Source organism: Erpetoichthys calabaricus, chromosome 10, assembly GCF_900747795.2.
Source record: "Erpetoichthys calabaricus chromosome 10, fErpCal1.3, whole genome shotgun sequence".
Taxonomy (NCBI): Eukaryota; Metazoa; Chordata; class Cladistia; order Polypteriformes; family Polypteridae; genus Erpetoichthys; species Erpetoichthys calabaricus.
The window spans coordinates 77,627,868-77,643,682 of record NC_041403.2 but is presented as its reverse complement, the minus strand read 5'-3'; the positions used below and the strand labels follow the sequence as shown (position 1 = coordinate 77,643,682).

Below are 15,815 nucleotides of genomic sequence, written 5' to 3'. Positions count from 1 at the left end.
GTACTGTAATTTTAGATATTACAATTTTTTAAAGCATTATTTCATTATAGTTTATTCTCCTTGAAAACTGCATGTGAAATAGATTGACTGATTGAGTTACATTTCCCAGCAACCATACATGATATTCTAGAAAACTGAAGGAATTGTTTTTCTTGCACATTTCCTAATACCCAAGTGCCATTTTCTGCAGTTACTTTCCATTCTCATGTCAGTTTTCCTTAATTGCTTCCAGTCACCTTATATGTGACTTTAAGTTATCCCAGTTTTTGTTTGTGTTTGTGATCATGTTTTTCCATCAGTGCAATAGTTTATAGTCCATAGAAAAGTAGTCTGGCTCCCCTATAGCTCCATTAAGGATTTCCTAGGAAATTAATTTCTGGAATATTTGTGAATAATAGAACAATCCCATCACACTTGCTTTTCTCTTGCTTGACAGGATAAAATAATTTTTCACCTCTCTCTCACTCATTAAATTTCTTCTCACTTAATGTGCTTCCACTAGTCCACAAGTGATCTCTCAGCTTTTACTCATCTTATTATTCAGTTAAATCATTGCTTGGGGACCCTTTAATTTTTTCTTAAGCTGTTATGTCTTAGAGCCACATATTTCCTGTTAATCTCCCATTCATTCAATTGATTGCGTCCTTTTCTTAGGATCCAGCTGGCACTTCCTTACAAAAAGCCTGCTGTATATTCATGTTGTGCCAAACAAAGCACATTTAAATTTCATTATTGTACTTGTAATTTCATACCTTTTTAGCCAGGGGGTATACTTTATTATTGCTTAAAACTAAATGTAATTGAAAAACTGTAAATTTGTTTGTACCTTTTTAATGATACAGATATTTAACTTACTTTAGGCTGAATGAGGCTCCAGTGGTTGGATTTGAGAAGGATGTCGGCAAAAAGACAACAATTAGGATCACCTATCCTGAGGGGGCGTTTCAGAATCCAGATCGATATGAAAAGGACTCCCTTTTTGTCTTTTCTGCTTTTAAACCCCTTGACTTCAAGTGGCTGAAACAGGTTATCAACAAAGAAAAGCTGGTGAGAGCATGGGTGAGCTGTCATTGAACAAATAGCCATCAGGGGGCATTGAAAAGCTTGTTACTTTATTATTTCAAAAAAGCAGTAGGGCTGTTTTAAATTTTTGCATTGCCTGAATATATCTAGCATTGTCTGTCAATCATAAGGTACTGTATTTAGCATCAGCCTCTTCAGTTTATTTCTGAAATGCTAGAGGATTTTTTGAAAGTAGTGAAAAGTAAGGATCTTTAATGATTACACAGAGTATGACACTGTATACTTTCTCTGCTTGACACTTTTTTAAAGATTAACTATTAACTGTCTGTTTTTATTATTTTTGAATGTATAATTTTTCTCAGTTCATTATTTTTCTACCTTAGTTTTGTTAGTATTGGAATAGTTTTAGCATGGTAACTTGTTTGATTTTAACCATATTGTATTATTGTTAAATTTCATATTATTTTTTACATCATTTTTGTAGCTTTTGTGAAAGATTACAATTTGTCAAAATACTTTGCTGATAAATTTTTTTTTTTCGTCATCATATGTGGGAATTTGGAGTGCAGTATTATTTTTAAATACTGAGAAATAATTTCATGTCACAACAAGCCATAAAGCCATCGATACCCTGACAAAATGAATGATGGTAGGATGACTGATAGCTTTGTGTGACCCAGTATAGCATAACCTTGTAGCTAGTATATCAAGATCAAAAGACACATAAAGTCCTTTTGTTCAAGTGACTTGTGCAGCTGCACAACACAGAATATATCATGAAAATGAGCCATGTAGTGAGAAAACATTAGTTAAGTAAGTAAGCACATTTTAAATACACCATAAGTAAAACAAATGAGTGCCTCACATACAAAATGAGATGGTATATGTGTACTGAAAAATTCTTTATATATAGTTATTTGAGGATGTAACTGAGGCACAATTGTTAGCATTGCTGCATTACTGTATAGCTTCAAGAGACTGGGATCAGATCTTGGCTCTGTCTGAGTAGAATTTTAATATTCACTTTGTGTCTGTTTAGGTTTACAAACTAAAATACTCCTCTTAAAGTCATGCATGGTAGGTTATTTTGGAAATTTAAATTGGCTCATTGTGTGTGTCTTCCCAAGATTGACTGGTATTGGGACAAGCTACAGCCCCATTGTCAATAAATTGGACTAATTGGATTCAGTAATGAATGGATGGGTCTGATAATGGATGGACTGAAGAGTTCTGATAGTGATAGGATGGAGAAATAGTTAACTGAGCCATTCATCCATGATTGGTTCCTGCCTTGCATCCTCTGCTCCTGCTGGATATTAAGCTCTGCACCCCCACTGCCAAGCCCCATAGCCCTGAATTGGACAAGGCAGGTACAGATAACATATACAGTGATAGAAAGCCAATAGTTACATTTTCACTGCACTAAAAATAATGCTCCTATGTGTGTAGTACACACATGGAGTAAGTAGGAACAGCTACTTCAGCCATGTAGGCATATGCCAAACATTTCTTATTCATAGCTAATTTTGTTTGTTTGTTCTAGTACTGTAAGTACATTTGCTGGTCTTATGTGTCTTCAGGTTGTAAGTGAGGTTTAATTTACCATTTTAATTTCAACGCTCCTTTTGTTAGTTTCTCCTTTGAGATAAATAATGAATAATTAATTTGCAAAGATTCTAAAAGAAAGAAGAAATAAACTAGGGTAAATGTGTTGATGTGTTTGTATCATTTTTCATACAGCATCACTAATGCATGTTTGCCAAATAAAGGATTTGGTAAGAGAATAAATGGAGTTTGTAAAGATAGTCTGGTCTCAGCTAAAAGTATTTATTTACAAGAGAATATCAGTTAATTTCACTTTTAAATGAAAAACCAGTGAATAAGGTTTATGGAGGGTATAGCTGTTGGATATGTTAATGAATCGATGCAGATTACTTATTAATAAAAAAATCAATGGAACAATGAAAAAAGAATCAGAACACATTGTAAGTAGACACAAGATTTCCACATAAACAATATATTTGACTTTGGATTTCTTTTAACAAATATAATGTCTCGACAAAATTGAAAATAAGTAATATTTTTGGTTTATGGCTCTTTCAGTGACATGAAAATATGTCACTGTGCAGAGTACCAGAACACATACTGCAAAACACTAAAAACTGAAAATTGAGCAATTATAAGTTTTCAGAGGAAATATTCAGGCTTTCAAAGATGAATGCTATAGAAATAATCTGCAGTTATATGGTTAAAAGGTTATAACATGGCTGGCATTGCTAGACTTTAAATTATAAGAACAGCAAGATAAAAATGTGTCCGATTTGTTGAGTTATCTTCTTTCTTGTAACTTCACTGTAAAATTTGTATTTATCAGTTGCATTACTCCATTTTATTAACATGATGCAGTAATGAAAAAGTCAATAACATAAATATGTCTGTAATTAGTCTGTTATTTGTCTTGTGTGTAAATTTAATAAATATGCATTTGCAGTACATCTCGTAATGAAAATTTTATGTGTGCTTCAAGCTATGCTCTGACCCTCAGGACAGAGGGACAGAAAAGTGGATTCAGAAAATGAATAATTGGCTCATCGTCTAGTCATTTATTGTATTCTTCTCATCTAGCATGCTGCATGTTCATGACTTAGGCTTTTGTTATTTAATTGCATCCTCACTTTGACTGGTACCGTCAAGGAGGAATTAACTACTTTAAGTATAATGTTGGTCAGTTTTGTTTATTCAAAATACTAGTGAAAGAAAGTTTTGAAAAATGTGTTTTCAAAGGTGCCCCTTGCATTCCCACCTAAATTGGAATTCATTTGTTGTTAGTACTTTATCGGAGAAGCAGTCATTTGTGTCAGTTTGAATGACTGACAGTTGCTGAATTGGCTCCATAATTGACAGACCTCTTTTACTGGTTGCCTGCCCCTTATCTACTTTTCTTTTGTCAAGGAGGGCAGAAAAATGAATGAGTTCTATTCTTTATGTTATAAATAGACATGGCTATAAGTTTTGAAAATCAAGAACAGCTTTAACTTATGAGTCGAGCTCTGAATGAAAGTAAAGTCACAGACAGCTCTGTGTTCAAACTAATTGCAGGCACACTGCATTATGTGGTCAGATAACTGCTGAGCAAAATCAGACTGCAGGTCAGTCATACTACAATTTCTTTGTGCAGGAGAAAAGTCATATTGTATTCTTATCAATTCTGACATGTGCCAGCAATTTGTTGTCAAATGTTAAGACTTAGACTCTTAACAATTAATGCATTTTATATACAAAATTATTTAACAGTGGTTGCCTTGAGCATTTGCCCTGCTGTGGTGCCCCTTGCACCCACACTCCTACATTTCTAGACAGTCAAAACCACATCCCACCCTCTTGCAGGTTGTCTATAGAATTCAAGATACAGTGACATGGTGATTCCCCTTTCTATGGTTCCAGCTTTTCCATAATTAAAAGTGTTTATTAATGAAAAGATTTCTAAAACAAAAACATTTTCACAGAGTTAAGACCTGTTAAGTATCCAGTTAAATTTCTAAATATTTGTTTCAATTTAAGTCTAAATAAGCAAATGATGCAAAAAGTGAAATTTAGAGTTAGTGAAATAATGAAGATGTTAATAAAAAAATGTCAGATTACTGATGAACACCATTACCCTGTGTTCATTATTATTCTCCAGCTGCACAACCCAAGTCATGATGCCTGTTTTTTTGTAATACTGGTGACTTTTATTCTACAGCAAACATCTGTTCATATATTTTTTTTTAAAATAACACCAGGTTTTCATTGTCTGGTGTTGCAGTACAAGTAGCCTTGTCTTACATACTTGCATTGGTAAATCAGGTTTTTAAACAAGTAAGACGTTTATTCACGTTTATTCTGTGCTGCTTGGAGAAAAGGTTTGTCCTAGTGGAAAAAGCATTTTTGTGCTAAAGTTTGAGAAAATATAAAAATGTCTTTATATTCATGATGGATCCAATTTTTACTTATTCAAAGTTGTGGAAATGAATACAACATGAATTCTACTAATTGGAATTTCTTGACAGACATGCTTCTTCATAACACAGCTTAGAAATCAATCAGTTAACAATTATTTCTAAAAGAGGGGTTTTAATAAGCTTTATGCCCCCTATTTTTTTCCCTCTTTGCACAGACAGTAACAAAGGTTTGATCTAATAACAACAGCAATTATATTGTTAAGTTTGAACAAAATAATTTGTTAAATAAAATTATGTAACTTAACTCTACATCTACTTTATAGTTTGCATCACAGATCATTTCATTAGGAGAGTTCTGAAAAATGTGCTTTGCGAACTGGATGGTATCTTGAAGCCAAGCAAATGTAATTGGAGCAAAAAATAAACCTCTAATCATTTCTGCCATTCAAAATCTTCAGTATTTCATTAACAAAAGTAATATGGTATTATTATATATGGAAATGGTTTTTATCCTTTCAGTATATACCTTTGCTTCTTATTAATTCACACTTTTGGACTTCCCTATATGTATGTTAATAAGAACAGAAAAAGTAAATGTAAAGTGTTAACGAATATTAATATAATGAAGGACTTTGCAATACTGACAAAACTGGTCTGTGTGCAGTATTAGCTCTGCATTGGAATATATTGTGGAAGAACCCGACTGAAGTATAGTCAGCTGTTTCTGTAAGACCCCTGTGTAAGAGCCCTGTGGTGTCTTTTAAATCCCTTGTACCATTCTTCAGGGAAAATATATGGCCATAGAATGATTCTAAAATAATATATTCTCTCTTAAAGATGTATGAAATCTGTTTGAGTGAATGGACTGTGCACTACATACTTCACTAAGCAAATGCAGAATTCAAAAGGAATGGGTAGTATTAAATGTTATTAAAAGTTTGATCATTTTTTAAGAGACAGGGGATGGTGCAGTCATTTTTCATTTTTTTTTTGCAGAAGCTAAACATATTGGTTTATATTTCATATGTAAATTCAATTTTGTTGTCTTTCTTAATTAGACCAATTATTCAGTATTCTCACATACTGTATAATGTTTTCTCACATCATAATAATTTTCTTTGGTACATTTTTTGGTACATCGCCAGGATTTTATTTTACTGCATTCCAGTAAAATACTGCAAAAAGTATAACTAATTTGTACTGGATATATATTCAGTCTTACTCTACAAAACATATGCTTTTGTTATACCACTTACTTCCTCAAACCTGGTAAACACAGAATTCTTAATTTTAAGTTCTGCATATAATGCATTTCTTGTCAAATCATCTGTTTATTTAGAAGCTTATGATGGTTTTGGAGGAAGCCATGTAGTACTGAAATGATTAAATGAACTGCTTTATCCAGTTCAGAGTCTCAAAGAGCATGAGAATTATATGTGGTCATAACTCATGTCATGAATGATCACTGCTTCATGTTAATTTATTTGATTATTATCTCATATGAAATACTTGTTTGAAATGAAGAAAAAATTGAACAAATTTGAACAGCTAGAAAAATAATTTATCAAAGTGCTTTATAGATAACCATAAACAAAATATGTACATCTGTAGTATCAAGTTGCTGATTTCATGTTTTATTGGTAAAATTTCACAAAATGCTTCAAAGGGTTTACCTGTCTGGCAAGGAGACACAGATGCTCCATAATGCTTCTCTCAGAACTTCATGCTACTAAAAAGTCACTCAGTAGAAACTGTACATATTGAAAGATTTTCTCAGTAAATAAATAAATTTTAACTTACAGAACACAGTGTCTTACAGCTGAAACAAATGTTACTTTAATTTTCTCAAATAATGTAAATTTAACTCCATTTCTACTATCATTATTAGGTTAAATTTTAACTAGTTCTAAATATTAGAGAAAAAGTCACTTTTTCTTCTTCTTTTTTTTTTTTTTTTTTTTTTTTGGAAAACCATCACATTTAACATCGTAAATTAGAGCCCTTGTCCACAATATAATAGCACTTAGCAGCTTATGTGGAACTTACTGCTGCAGCATCTGAAGTGCAGATTCTGGGCATCGGGTAATATGGTTTTGTCATTTGTTGTTATTTTTCCTTTTGCATTTTGCTTAGCAACTCTCAGGTCAATTGAGCTATTTGATTCAACAAGATTATGAAAAACATAATATGCTGTCTGTTCATCTGTACTTTCTGTTGGCTGTAAATATTGCCATCTACTATATTTTGGCATTCCAGGTTGATACTTCTCTTGAATTAGCAGGTTTTATTAAAATATGTCAGAATTAAAGCTGCAGGGATGGAAGCTTTGCCTATCATGGTCTATAAAGATACAGGTGAAAAATATTTGTAGAATTAAAAGCAGAACTAAAATCTGTGCAGCTATTGTTTTCTTGAAAATAACATTGTTAGCTAAATGATTCATGAAAACAAATATTTTATTAGAGTTATAGAATCTAAAGGTTCATAGGGTCATTATTGTCAAATTCACAGAGTACAGTGAAAATCTTACTTGCATGTGCTAAAGAACATGCACCACTCCATCGCTGCTGTCTTGTGCCATGATTATAGCTAACTTACCTCAAACCTCCTCTCATGTTTACATGAAAGGAATTACTAGATAATTCATAATACATACATAATACATGGCTGGAATATATAATTGAGACTTCAGCCAGTTATTTGATGCAAATAATAATATATTATTGTAGACATTCTTCTGGTAAACTGTGAGTTTTGTTTCCCTTCTCCAGCAAATCTATCTATCTATCTATCTATCTATCTATCTATCTATCTATCTATCTATCTATCTATCTATCTATCTATCTATCTATCTATCTATCTATCTATCTATCTATCTATCTATCTATCTATCTATCTATCTATCTATCTATCTATCTATCTATCTATCTATCTATCTATCTATCTATCTATCTATCTATCTATCTATCAATACATAAGTGAAACCTTTGAGACTTGTCAAAGTGAACACAGCTACATTTTAAATTGTTAGCACATGTTATAGCTACATTACAATAGGGACAGAAAAACATTTTATACAGAGTAGCTTCAAAGTAAACTATAATATCAAGCAGAATGACAAAACAGTCTACAAAAATTGCAAGTAGCAGAATAATAAGAATCCATCCATCCATCTATTTTCCAACCCGCTGAATCCGAACACAGGGTCACGGGGGTCTGCTGGAGCCAATCCCAGCCAACACAGGGCACAAGGCAGGAACCAATCCCGGGCAGGGTGCCAACCCACCGCAGGACACACACAAACACACCCACACACCAAGCACACACTAGGGCCAATTTAGAATCGCCAATTCACCTAACCAGCATGTCTTTGGACTGTGGGAGGAAACCGAAGCGCCTGGAGGAAACCCACGCAGACACGGGGAGAACATGCAAACTCAACGCAGGGAGGACCCGGGAAGCGAACCCAGGTCCCCAGGTCTCCCAACTGCGAGGCAGCAGCGCTACCCACTGCGCCACCGTGCCGCCCAGTAATAAGAATAATTTTTGCAATTATTTTCAGCCTTGCCAAATCTATTTGGACTGTATTATATTATATATATAATATTGTATTCTGTACATAGAATACTCAGTGCAACAACTTTGTGAAATTTGCGCATTAATTTGATTTCCAAAAAAATATTAGATCCGTACACCGAATTAAATTATAAAACCATACCACATGTCCTACAGGCAATTTGAACCATCATAGAGAAACTATGGTGTGTTTGGTATCCCATTCGCTGATTTTCTGAGCCTACTAAATCCAGTATAGAGTCAAAGAAAGGCATTGCTCAATCCTGCCAGCACTGGGTAAAAGGCAGGAGCTGGATGGTACATCAGTCTGTCACAGGAGTTACTCACAAGTATTTCCACACTCAGCAATATTGGGTCAGCCAGGAGAAAGTAGGTAACATATTAAGCACATCTTAGAAATATTGGAGGAAACTATTGTACTTAGAGTAAACCCTTATGTACTCAAGGAAGCTAGCTATACACATTTCACATGGATAGTAATCAGGTTTCTTGTAGCAGAGACAGCAGTGCTAAGCACTGACCACGTTTCTTCTACAATTGATATATATATATTTTTTATATAGCATGAACGCATTTTAGATAATACGATGTCTATTATCCATCTTTCTCTTTTCTCAAACTGTGTGATGACTATGCAATGCTTCTTTCAACTTTGTAGTTGGTTTATTATTATTATTATTATTTTTTTTAATAATCAAGAATCAAAACTATAATTTGTCCAAAAATAAAGCCTATATCATTTTATTAGGAATTTAGAACTGGTAAACTTGTTTTAAGGAAACTTGTTTCTTTATATTATGATTAAATTTTAAAAACGCAATGGTGAGCCTAGTGGTAGGTTTCCAAATATATCTTTTTTTGACATGTTTACATTTTAAGTGGAAGGAATGCAATGCTTTTCAAAAGCGTTTTCAGCTTTGAAAACAATTTCCCTAAGAATTCCAATGAGATTGTGAGCATGCATGACAATGCAGACTCAATGTCAAAACATATACAGTGCTTAATTTAAAAGACCTCGCTTGTGAGCTTTTTCTTTGGATGTGAAGTGAACCAGTTCAACACTTTGAAAGTTGCATGTGGCACCAAAATCTTTGGAACATCCAGTAAAACTGGGTAAATACCTTCTGTAGATATGGAAGTGTTAAAACAGCAGTAATAAAGAAACAAGTAAACATCATAGAAAAGATGACTGAAATCTTGAGTTAATTGACTTAGTTGTAATTGGTATCTCATTTAACCTGATTTAATTAAATAGCACAGAACGTTGAGTCTAACAAATTATAGTTTAGTCTAAAATAAAATAAAGTGATAAAAAAGCTTTTTAATTTAAATTACAAGAGAACATCGATTATCTAAACTAACTAATCTAAACTGTATTTTGATATACAGTATAAAGTATTATAAAAAAATAAATGATTTAGAGAAATGGTTTGTAAATACTGGGTCATCTTGTCTTTGACTGACAACATATTGGTGCACCAGTATTGAAATTAAAAAGCAAAGCGGCACTATAAAATAGCCATGGGTAAAAACTACAAAATTTAATGATTAGAAACAAAACACCTTTAATAAGCTCACATACCATTGGCTCGTGGCAGGCTGAGTTAACTCTAAACAACAACCCTATATCCTGTTCTCGAAATGGGAAATAGTACAACAATGATTATTCGTGGTCTCAAGAGACTGTCCCAAGTCTGCATAGAAGCTAAAGTCAACATTTGATTTTTAACTATTATAATGGCAAAACAGGACTGTTTCTATACTATTCTACATATATACTCGAATAAATAATTGGAAACAAATGCATTTAGTTGCTGAAGTGATACTTCAGCGTAATAACTAGTGCATTAAAAGTAGGTAATAGTAATAATAATTCTTTATGTTTATATAGCGCTTTTCTCAGTACTCAAACAGCTCTCTACATAGGAAGGACCCATGATGCAAACCCATGATCTACTTACTGAAAGGCAGTAGTAGTACCCCTGTACCACCTGCTATGAAGTTTTTACGTGTTTATGTATTTATTTGTGGGGTTGTCAACAGTGGTTCATATATTTGACAGGATGATTGTCTTTCTACTATATTGTATTCATTCAGTGCAAGGTGATTTTACACATTTAGTTTATTTACGTTCTTTGTATTGACAAACTAAGTCACATAAGTAATAAAGTTTGTGGAAACTCACATCAAATCACAAGAAGACCGTGTATTGTGTATACTTAATTGTAGCAGAAATCTTTCGTTATTAGTCACTGAGATGACTTGCTCCATATAGATAATGTTTAAAATAAGCTACCATGTTAATCCAGTTAACATGTTGAATCATGATTTTGGCCCACACATATTAGATCCTGACAGGCAGGCATAAAAACACTATTGGATATGAATTAATAATTGAATGAAAAATTATTTTGTCATGCAGTATAGTTTCCAGGAATTTGCCTTAATGTTATTCTGTATAGGATGGAAAAGGTAGGAACTGTAATTCAGACTGGGATAAGAAGATGTTACAAAACAATTAGAGTCAAAATATTAGATGAGGTTGACCATAGTCACTATTAACAAAAACAAAGTTAATCTGCTGGTCAAAATAATAGTCAAGCAAGTTATGCTAAAGTTCCTGATATAGCACTGAAAACAATGAGAAAGCTTTCAACGTATCAGAGAAACTTGAAAACCAAGGAAGTGAACAATGCTGGTTTTTACACCCTCACAAAGTTTGGTTGTCCCAAGTTAGCAACCTGCTAGCAATAGTATATGAAACAAGACTGAAGTGGCAGCACTCCTGGAAAACCAAAATGATGGTTAAGTTAATAGAACTCTCAAAATGTTTCAGAACCACCAAATAACAACAGAAACAGAGATGCCATCATTCAAAACTAATATTGGAAAACAAAAATATTAAACGCCTAAAAATGACAAATGGCACAGCAATGAATATTTTAATGCAGGTTTCCTTCACTTTGTGAAGTGAATTAATTCCTTAAAACTCTTTGATCAATTTAATTTACATATTCTGAATAGATAAATACCAGTAATTTAAATGGAAAAAAAGCTTTTAAGTTTCCCTAGACCAAAAAACTTATCCACATTTCTTCTTAAATAACATCAAAATACACACAAATTGAGCAGATTTAATGTACTACTAATTTTAGTCAGTAAAGCAAACCGAAATTAAGTACTGTGTTAGTTTCACATCCATATGAATGGCCTTTTCATCTTTGTGGGACTTTTCCAGGTCTTAAACAAGATTTTTTTTTGTGGAAAGCTCAACATAATGTAAGAAGACACCTTGACAAGTTGACTAAAACATGTCATGTGATTGTAGCATCATCTATGAGAATTACTGAGAATTTGATTGTGCATCACCAAAATCTAGCACCGCAAACATCCAGCCCAAACCTGTTCTGCTGGTGTATCAACTGAAGTATATACTTGTAATCACTGTGAAGATGATCGAGAGTTAGTATTAGTAGGGTGCGTTTGGATGTAGTCCCTTTATAACCTCAGAAATCCACCTTTATTGTGGTTCAGAAGATAAAAAGGGGGTTATTTAAAGACTTTCTTTGTGTGCCTGAATTTTCAGAAAGTGCTTGCTGTTTTTTCAGGAAAGCCTATAGTAACTTTAAATACATGATAATAATGCTACACATATTAAATCCTGTATAATTACTTCTACCTCCATGCTATTATCAGTTACTTTACAGCAAAGCTGTTTAGTTAAGTTAACATGGATGTGTTGAATGTTTTGGCTGTCTAGAATGACTACTGTAGTACAAAGATCTCAACAAATGAGTGTTTTTTGTTTAAAGGAAAAACTAACACTTTTCTGATGTTAGTAAGTGAAAAGAATGATTATCCAGATTGTAATTATATTGCTTGCTCCTTTCTTTATCCGAGGTATAGAGATCAATTTCAGGCTTGCTTTCACAGTAAAGTGTTATTTCCCATCTGTTATGATGTTTTTCAAGCACAATATTTAAGCTTTTCTTCAGCAATTTAACTTGGCTATCCATCTAAATCTAAGTAATCAATATAGACCTCAGTGTTAACATTTTGCTGTGCAACATCTATTTTGGAATGTATGTAAAAAGTATTGCATTTTTCATTCCAACAGATGGTGCATCACATACATTTATAGTAATGCATTTTGGCAGAAACATAGCAAATGGATACACAGACACACAGATGTTGTCCTTGTAAGTTGGATAAGCTGATTTCTGTCTGTCCAGCAGTTATCTATGTTGGATGGATTCAGAGTTAACATTTGCAGTGCAGTGTGTCCATCCAGTTGCTATGTCTGGCGCATCACAAACATTGTGCCTCTAGGACTGCTTTTTACAAATTATGTACCTAAAAGCATATAACAGAGACTTAGCAACTGAATGGACACACGGACACTTGCCCCTTTATAAAGGTGGATTTTGTTAAGATGTTTTTCAAGCACAATATTTAAGCTTTTCTTCAGTAATTTAACTTGGCTATCCATCTAAATCTAAGTAATCAATATAGACCTCAGTGTTAACATTTTGCTGTGCAACATCTATTTTGGAATGTATGTAAAAAGTATTGCATTTTTCATTCCAACAGATGGTGCATCACAAACATTTATAGTAATGCATTTTGGCAGAAACATAGCAAATGGATACACAGACACACAGATGTTGTCCTTTTAAGTTGGATAAGCTGATTTCTGTCTGTCCAGCAGTTATCTATGTTGGATGGATTCAGAGTTAACATTTGCAGTGCAGTGTGTCCATCCAGTTGCTACGTCTGGCGCATCACAAACATTGTGCCTGTAGGACTGCTTTTTACAAATTATGTACCTAAAAGCATATAACAGAGACTTAGCAACTGAATGGACACACGGACACTTGCCCCTTTATAAAGGTGGATTTTGTTAAGCAAAATCTAAACAAGTTTGATTAGATTAGATAAAAAAATGCAATACATTTAAATAAATAAATCAAAATACAAAATTCCAAAAATCAAAGTTCAGTAACCAATAATTAAAGAAGGAGATGAAATACTGACAATGATAATTTCAAGAAACAAAAGAAAAGCAAACACAATTGTGATTATTTTGATAGGTTATTGTTATTTGTGTGTTTTTCAAAGGGTGAAATATTCATTTTTCTTTTTTCAATATTGCACTGTGCCATGTTGAAATTTAACTGGCGTTACCAATTTATTGCCTTTTCTTCTCAGACACGACCATGTTGCTTATAGTGGCTGTAGTGGTTGCCAGTCACTTGACATTGAAACCACATAGTTCTTTATGTAATAACATAAAAATCAATGTAGAACATGGTAATCGGTTTTTCAGGTTTTATCCTAGTAATTGAATAAATTCCTAATGTTTAGCTTGTACTTATTATGCTACCTTTTTGTCTGCTTTTTTGTATTATTGACCCTTTTACAAATATTTCTTGACTTTGCTTTTTCAAACCTCTGCCCATCTTTTGACTACTCATTTTGTAAGCTCCCTTTTTCATCTTCTGATCATTTTTGAACTGTAATTTTCAAGACAAGGGCCTTCTCTTCTTTCCAACATTTAACATTTTTTTGGCGCATGATTAAAAAAATTAACGTTATGTCAAAGTCAAAAAACCTAAATTCTCATAGTTCAAAACTATATATCTAGTACCTGAAAATTCACAAGCTTATTACATGCCTGCTTGTTTTTTAGTAAGTTGGATCTCTATTGTGCATTCAGGAGGTTTAGTTATTTTCCCATTTTCATTTTCATTTTTATTTGTTTCTCATTTTGTTTCCTCCTTTGCAATTAAGCCATGGACTCATTATTGCCATACACATTTCAAATGGCCCTATTCTACTACTGGCTCAATCAGTGCCAACAGGTTGCTATCCCTGTGAAAACATCACATTTAGTGACCAATATTTCTTTATTATTATATTATATACTAGGGGGCTTCGCTCGCCCACCCCCATGTTTGGTTTATTGGATATGCAATTTAAAGAGGATGTTATTTTCATGGGAATTGTTACACATGCATTATTTTCACTTTTACTTTAAAAACTTTTGTAAAAACAATACTTGTTCTTTATTTCCAGCCCCATGTGTGGTTTCATCTCTTTCTCGCAAGACATATAATGCTGCTCGCGTTGTGAAGGGGGGGGGGCAGCTGAACGCATGCTAAGGATATGCCGTCGGATCATCTGCTGTCTTTCTGCTGCTGGCGAGATGCCTGTTCTGTTTGTTGCATGTCGTTGTTTTAAGGGCAGGGAGCACATGATGCGTGTCTGCCAAAAGCAATCCAACAACTGCTAGGTTAGATGTCTGTGGACTTGTTGTAAATGATGGTTCGCTGCCTTGTCTCGCGTGACGTTGTAAAAACAATATCCATCCATCCATCCATAATAATTGTCCTTTATTTCCAGCCCCAGGCGTGGTTAAATCTCTTTCTTGCAGGACGTATAACGCTGCTCGCGTTGTGAAGGGGGGGCAGCTGCTGTTGCACTGCCCATCGATCATTTTAAAGCCTGTACAGCTGCTGTCCTTTATGCCAGTTCATGTCTCTGCTGCTTGCGTTGTGATCACTTCTCCGTGATCATAAATATACACCTGACCGAATTGTGTTTTCTTTGAAATTAAACTTGTCATTGCTTTAACTATTGCGGGACCACAGATTCTCATAGTGTATGGTCCATTATTGTGTAAATCTACGTTTTGTGCACTGAATGATGCGAAGGCGAAAAGACTTTGTTTTCTGCTGTTTGCCTTTTATTTCTGACCTCACTTTGTCCTGCTATTTTTTCAATTACACCTATGTCCTGAAGATTAATTTTCTTTTGTTTGCGCTAATGTGATCTTTTAGTCGTTGATGTTTTATTTATAACGTATTGTCCTTTATACGCTTTATATGCACTGAGACCCCTGGATCTGTTTGTTGCTGCATGCCTTTACACTATTGATTTTTTTTGCTGGCCGTGCTCTGATACTGCTTGTAAGTAGGGCGTGTCTTGCAAGAATCTCATGTTCTATATCCCCATGAGACGCTCCGTGGCCATTCTCTTTCATCTCGCGGGTCTTTTATTTGTCTTCCGTGATCTTAACGTGAAGATCACGTATTGTCTCCTAGTCATTCCCTCCCACAGGATTTTTTTTTTATAATAGAGAGACATATTATATATCAGGACAGTTTGTTGTGCCATTTTCTATATAAATTACACTTTTTCTAGGTTAATTTTAAAATATTGTAGCTTTATTACAGATTAATGATTAAAAAGACCTTAGTATACATCATAAGAAAA

The 15,815-nt window shown here is 33.7% G+C and overlaps 1 protein-coding gene across 1 annotated transcript in view; it reads left to right on the top strand.

The window, feature by feature from the left end:
* The window catches only part of st3gal3a (ST3 beta-galactoside alpha-2,3-sialyltransferase 3a), a 249,979-nt gene that overhangs the window by 183,955 nt on the left and 50,209 nt on the right, over positions 1–15,815 (top strand). The window contains 1 exon segment of the mRNA XM_051933244.1: positions 861–1,047. Coding sequence (XP_051789204.1) covers positions 861–1,047 — 187 coding nt within the window.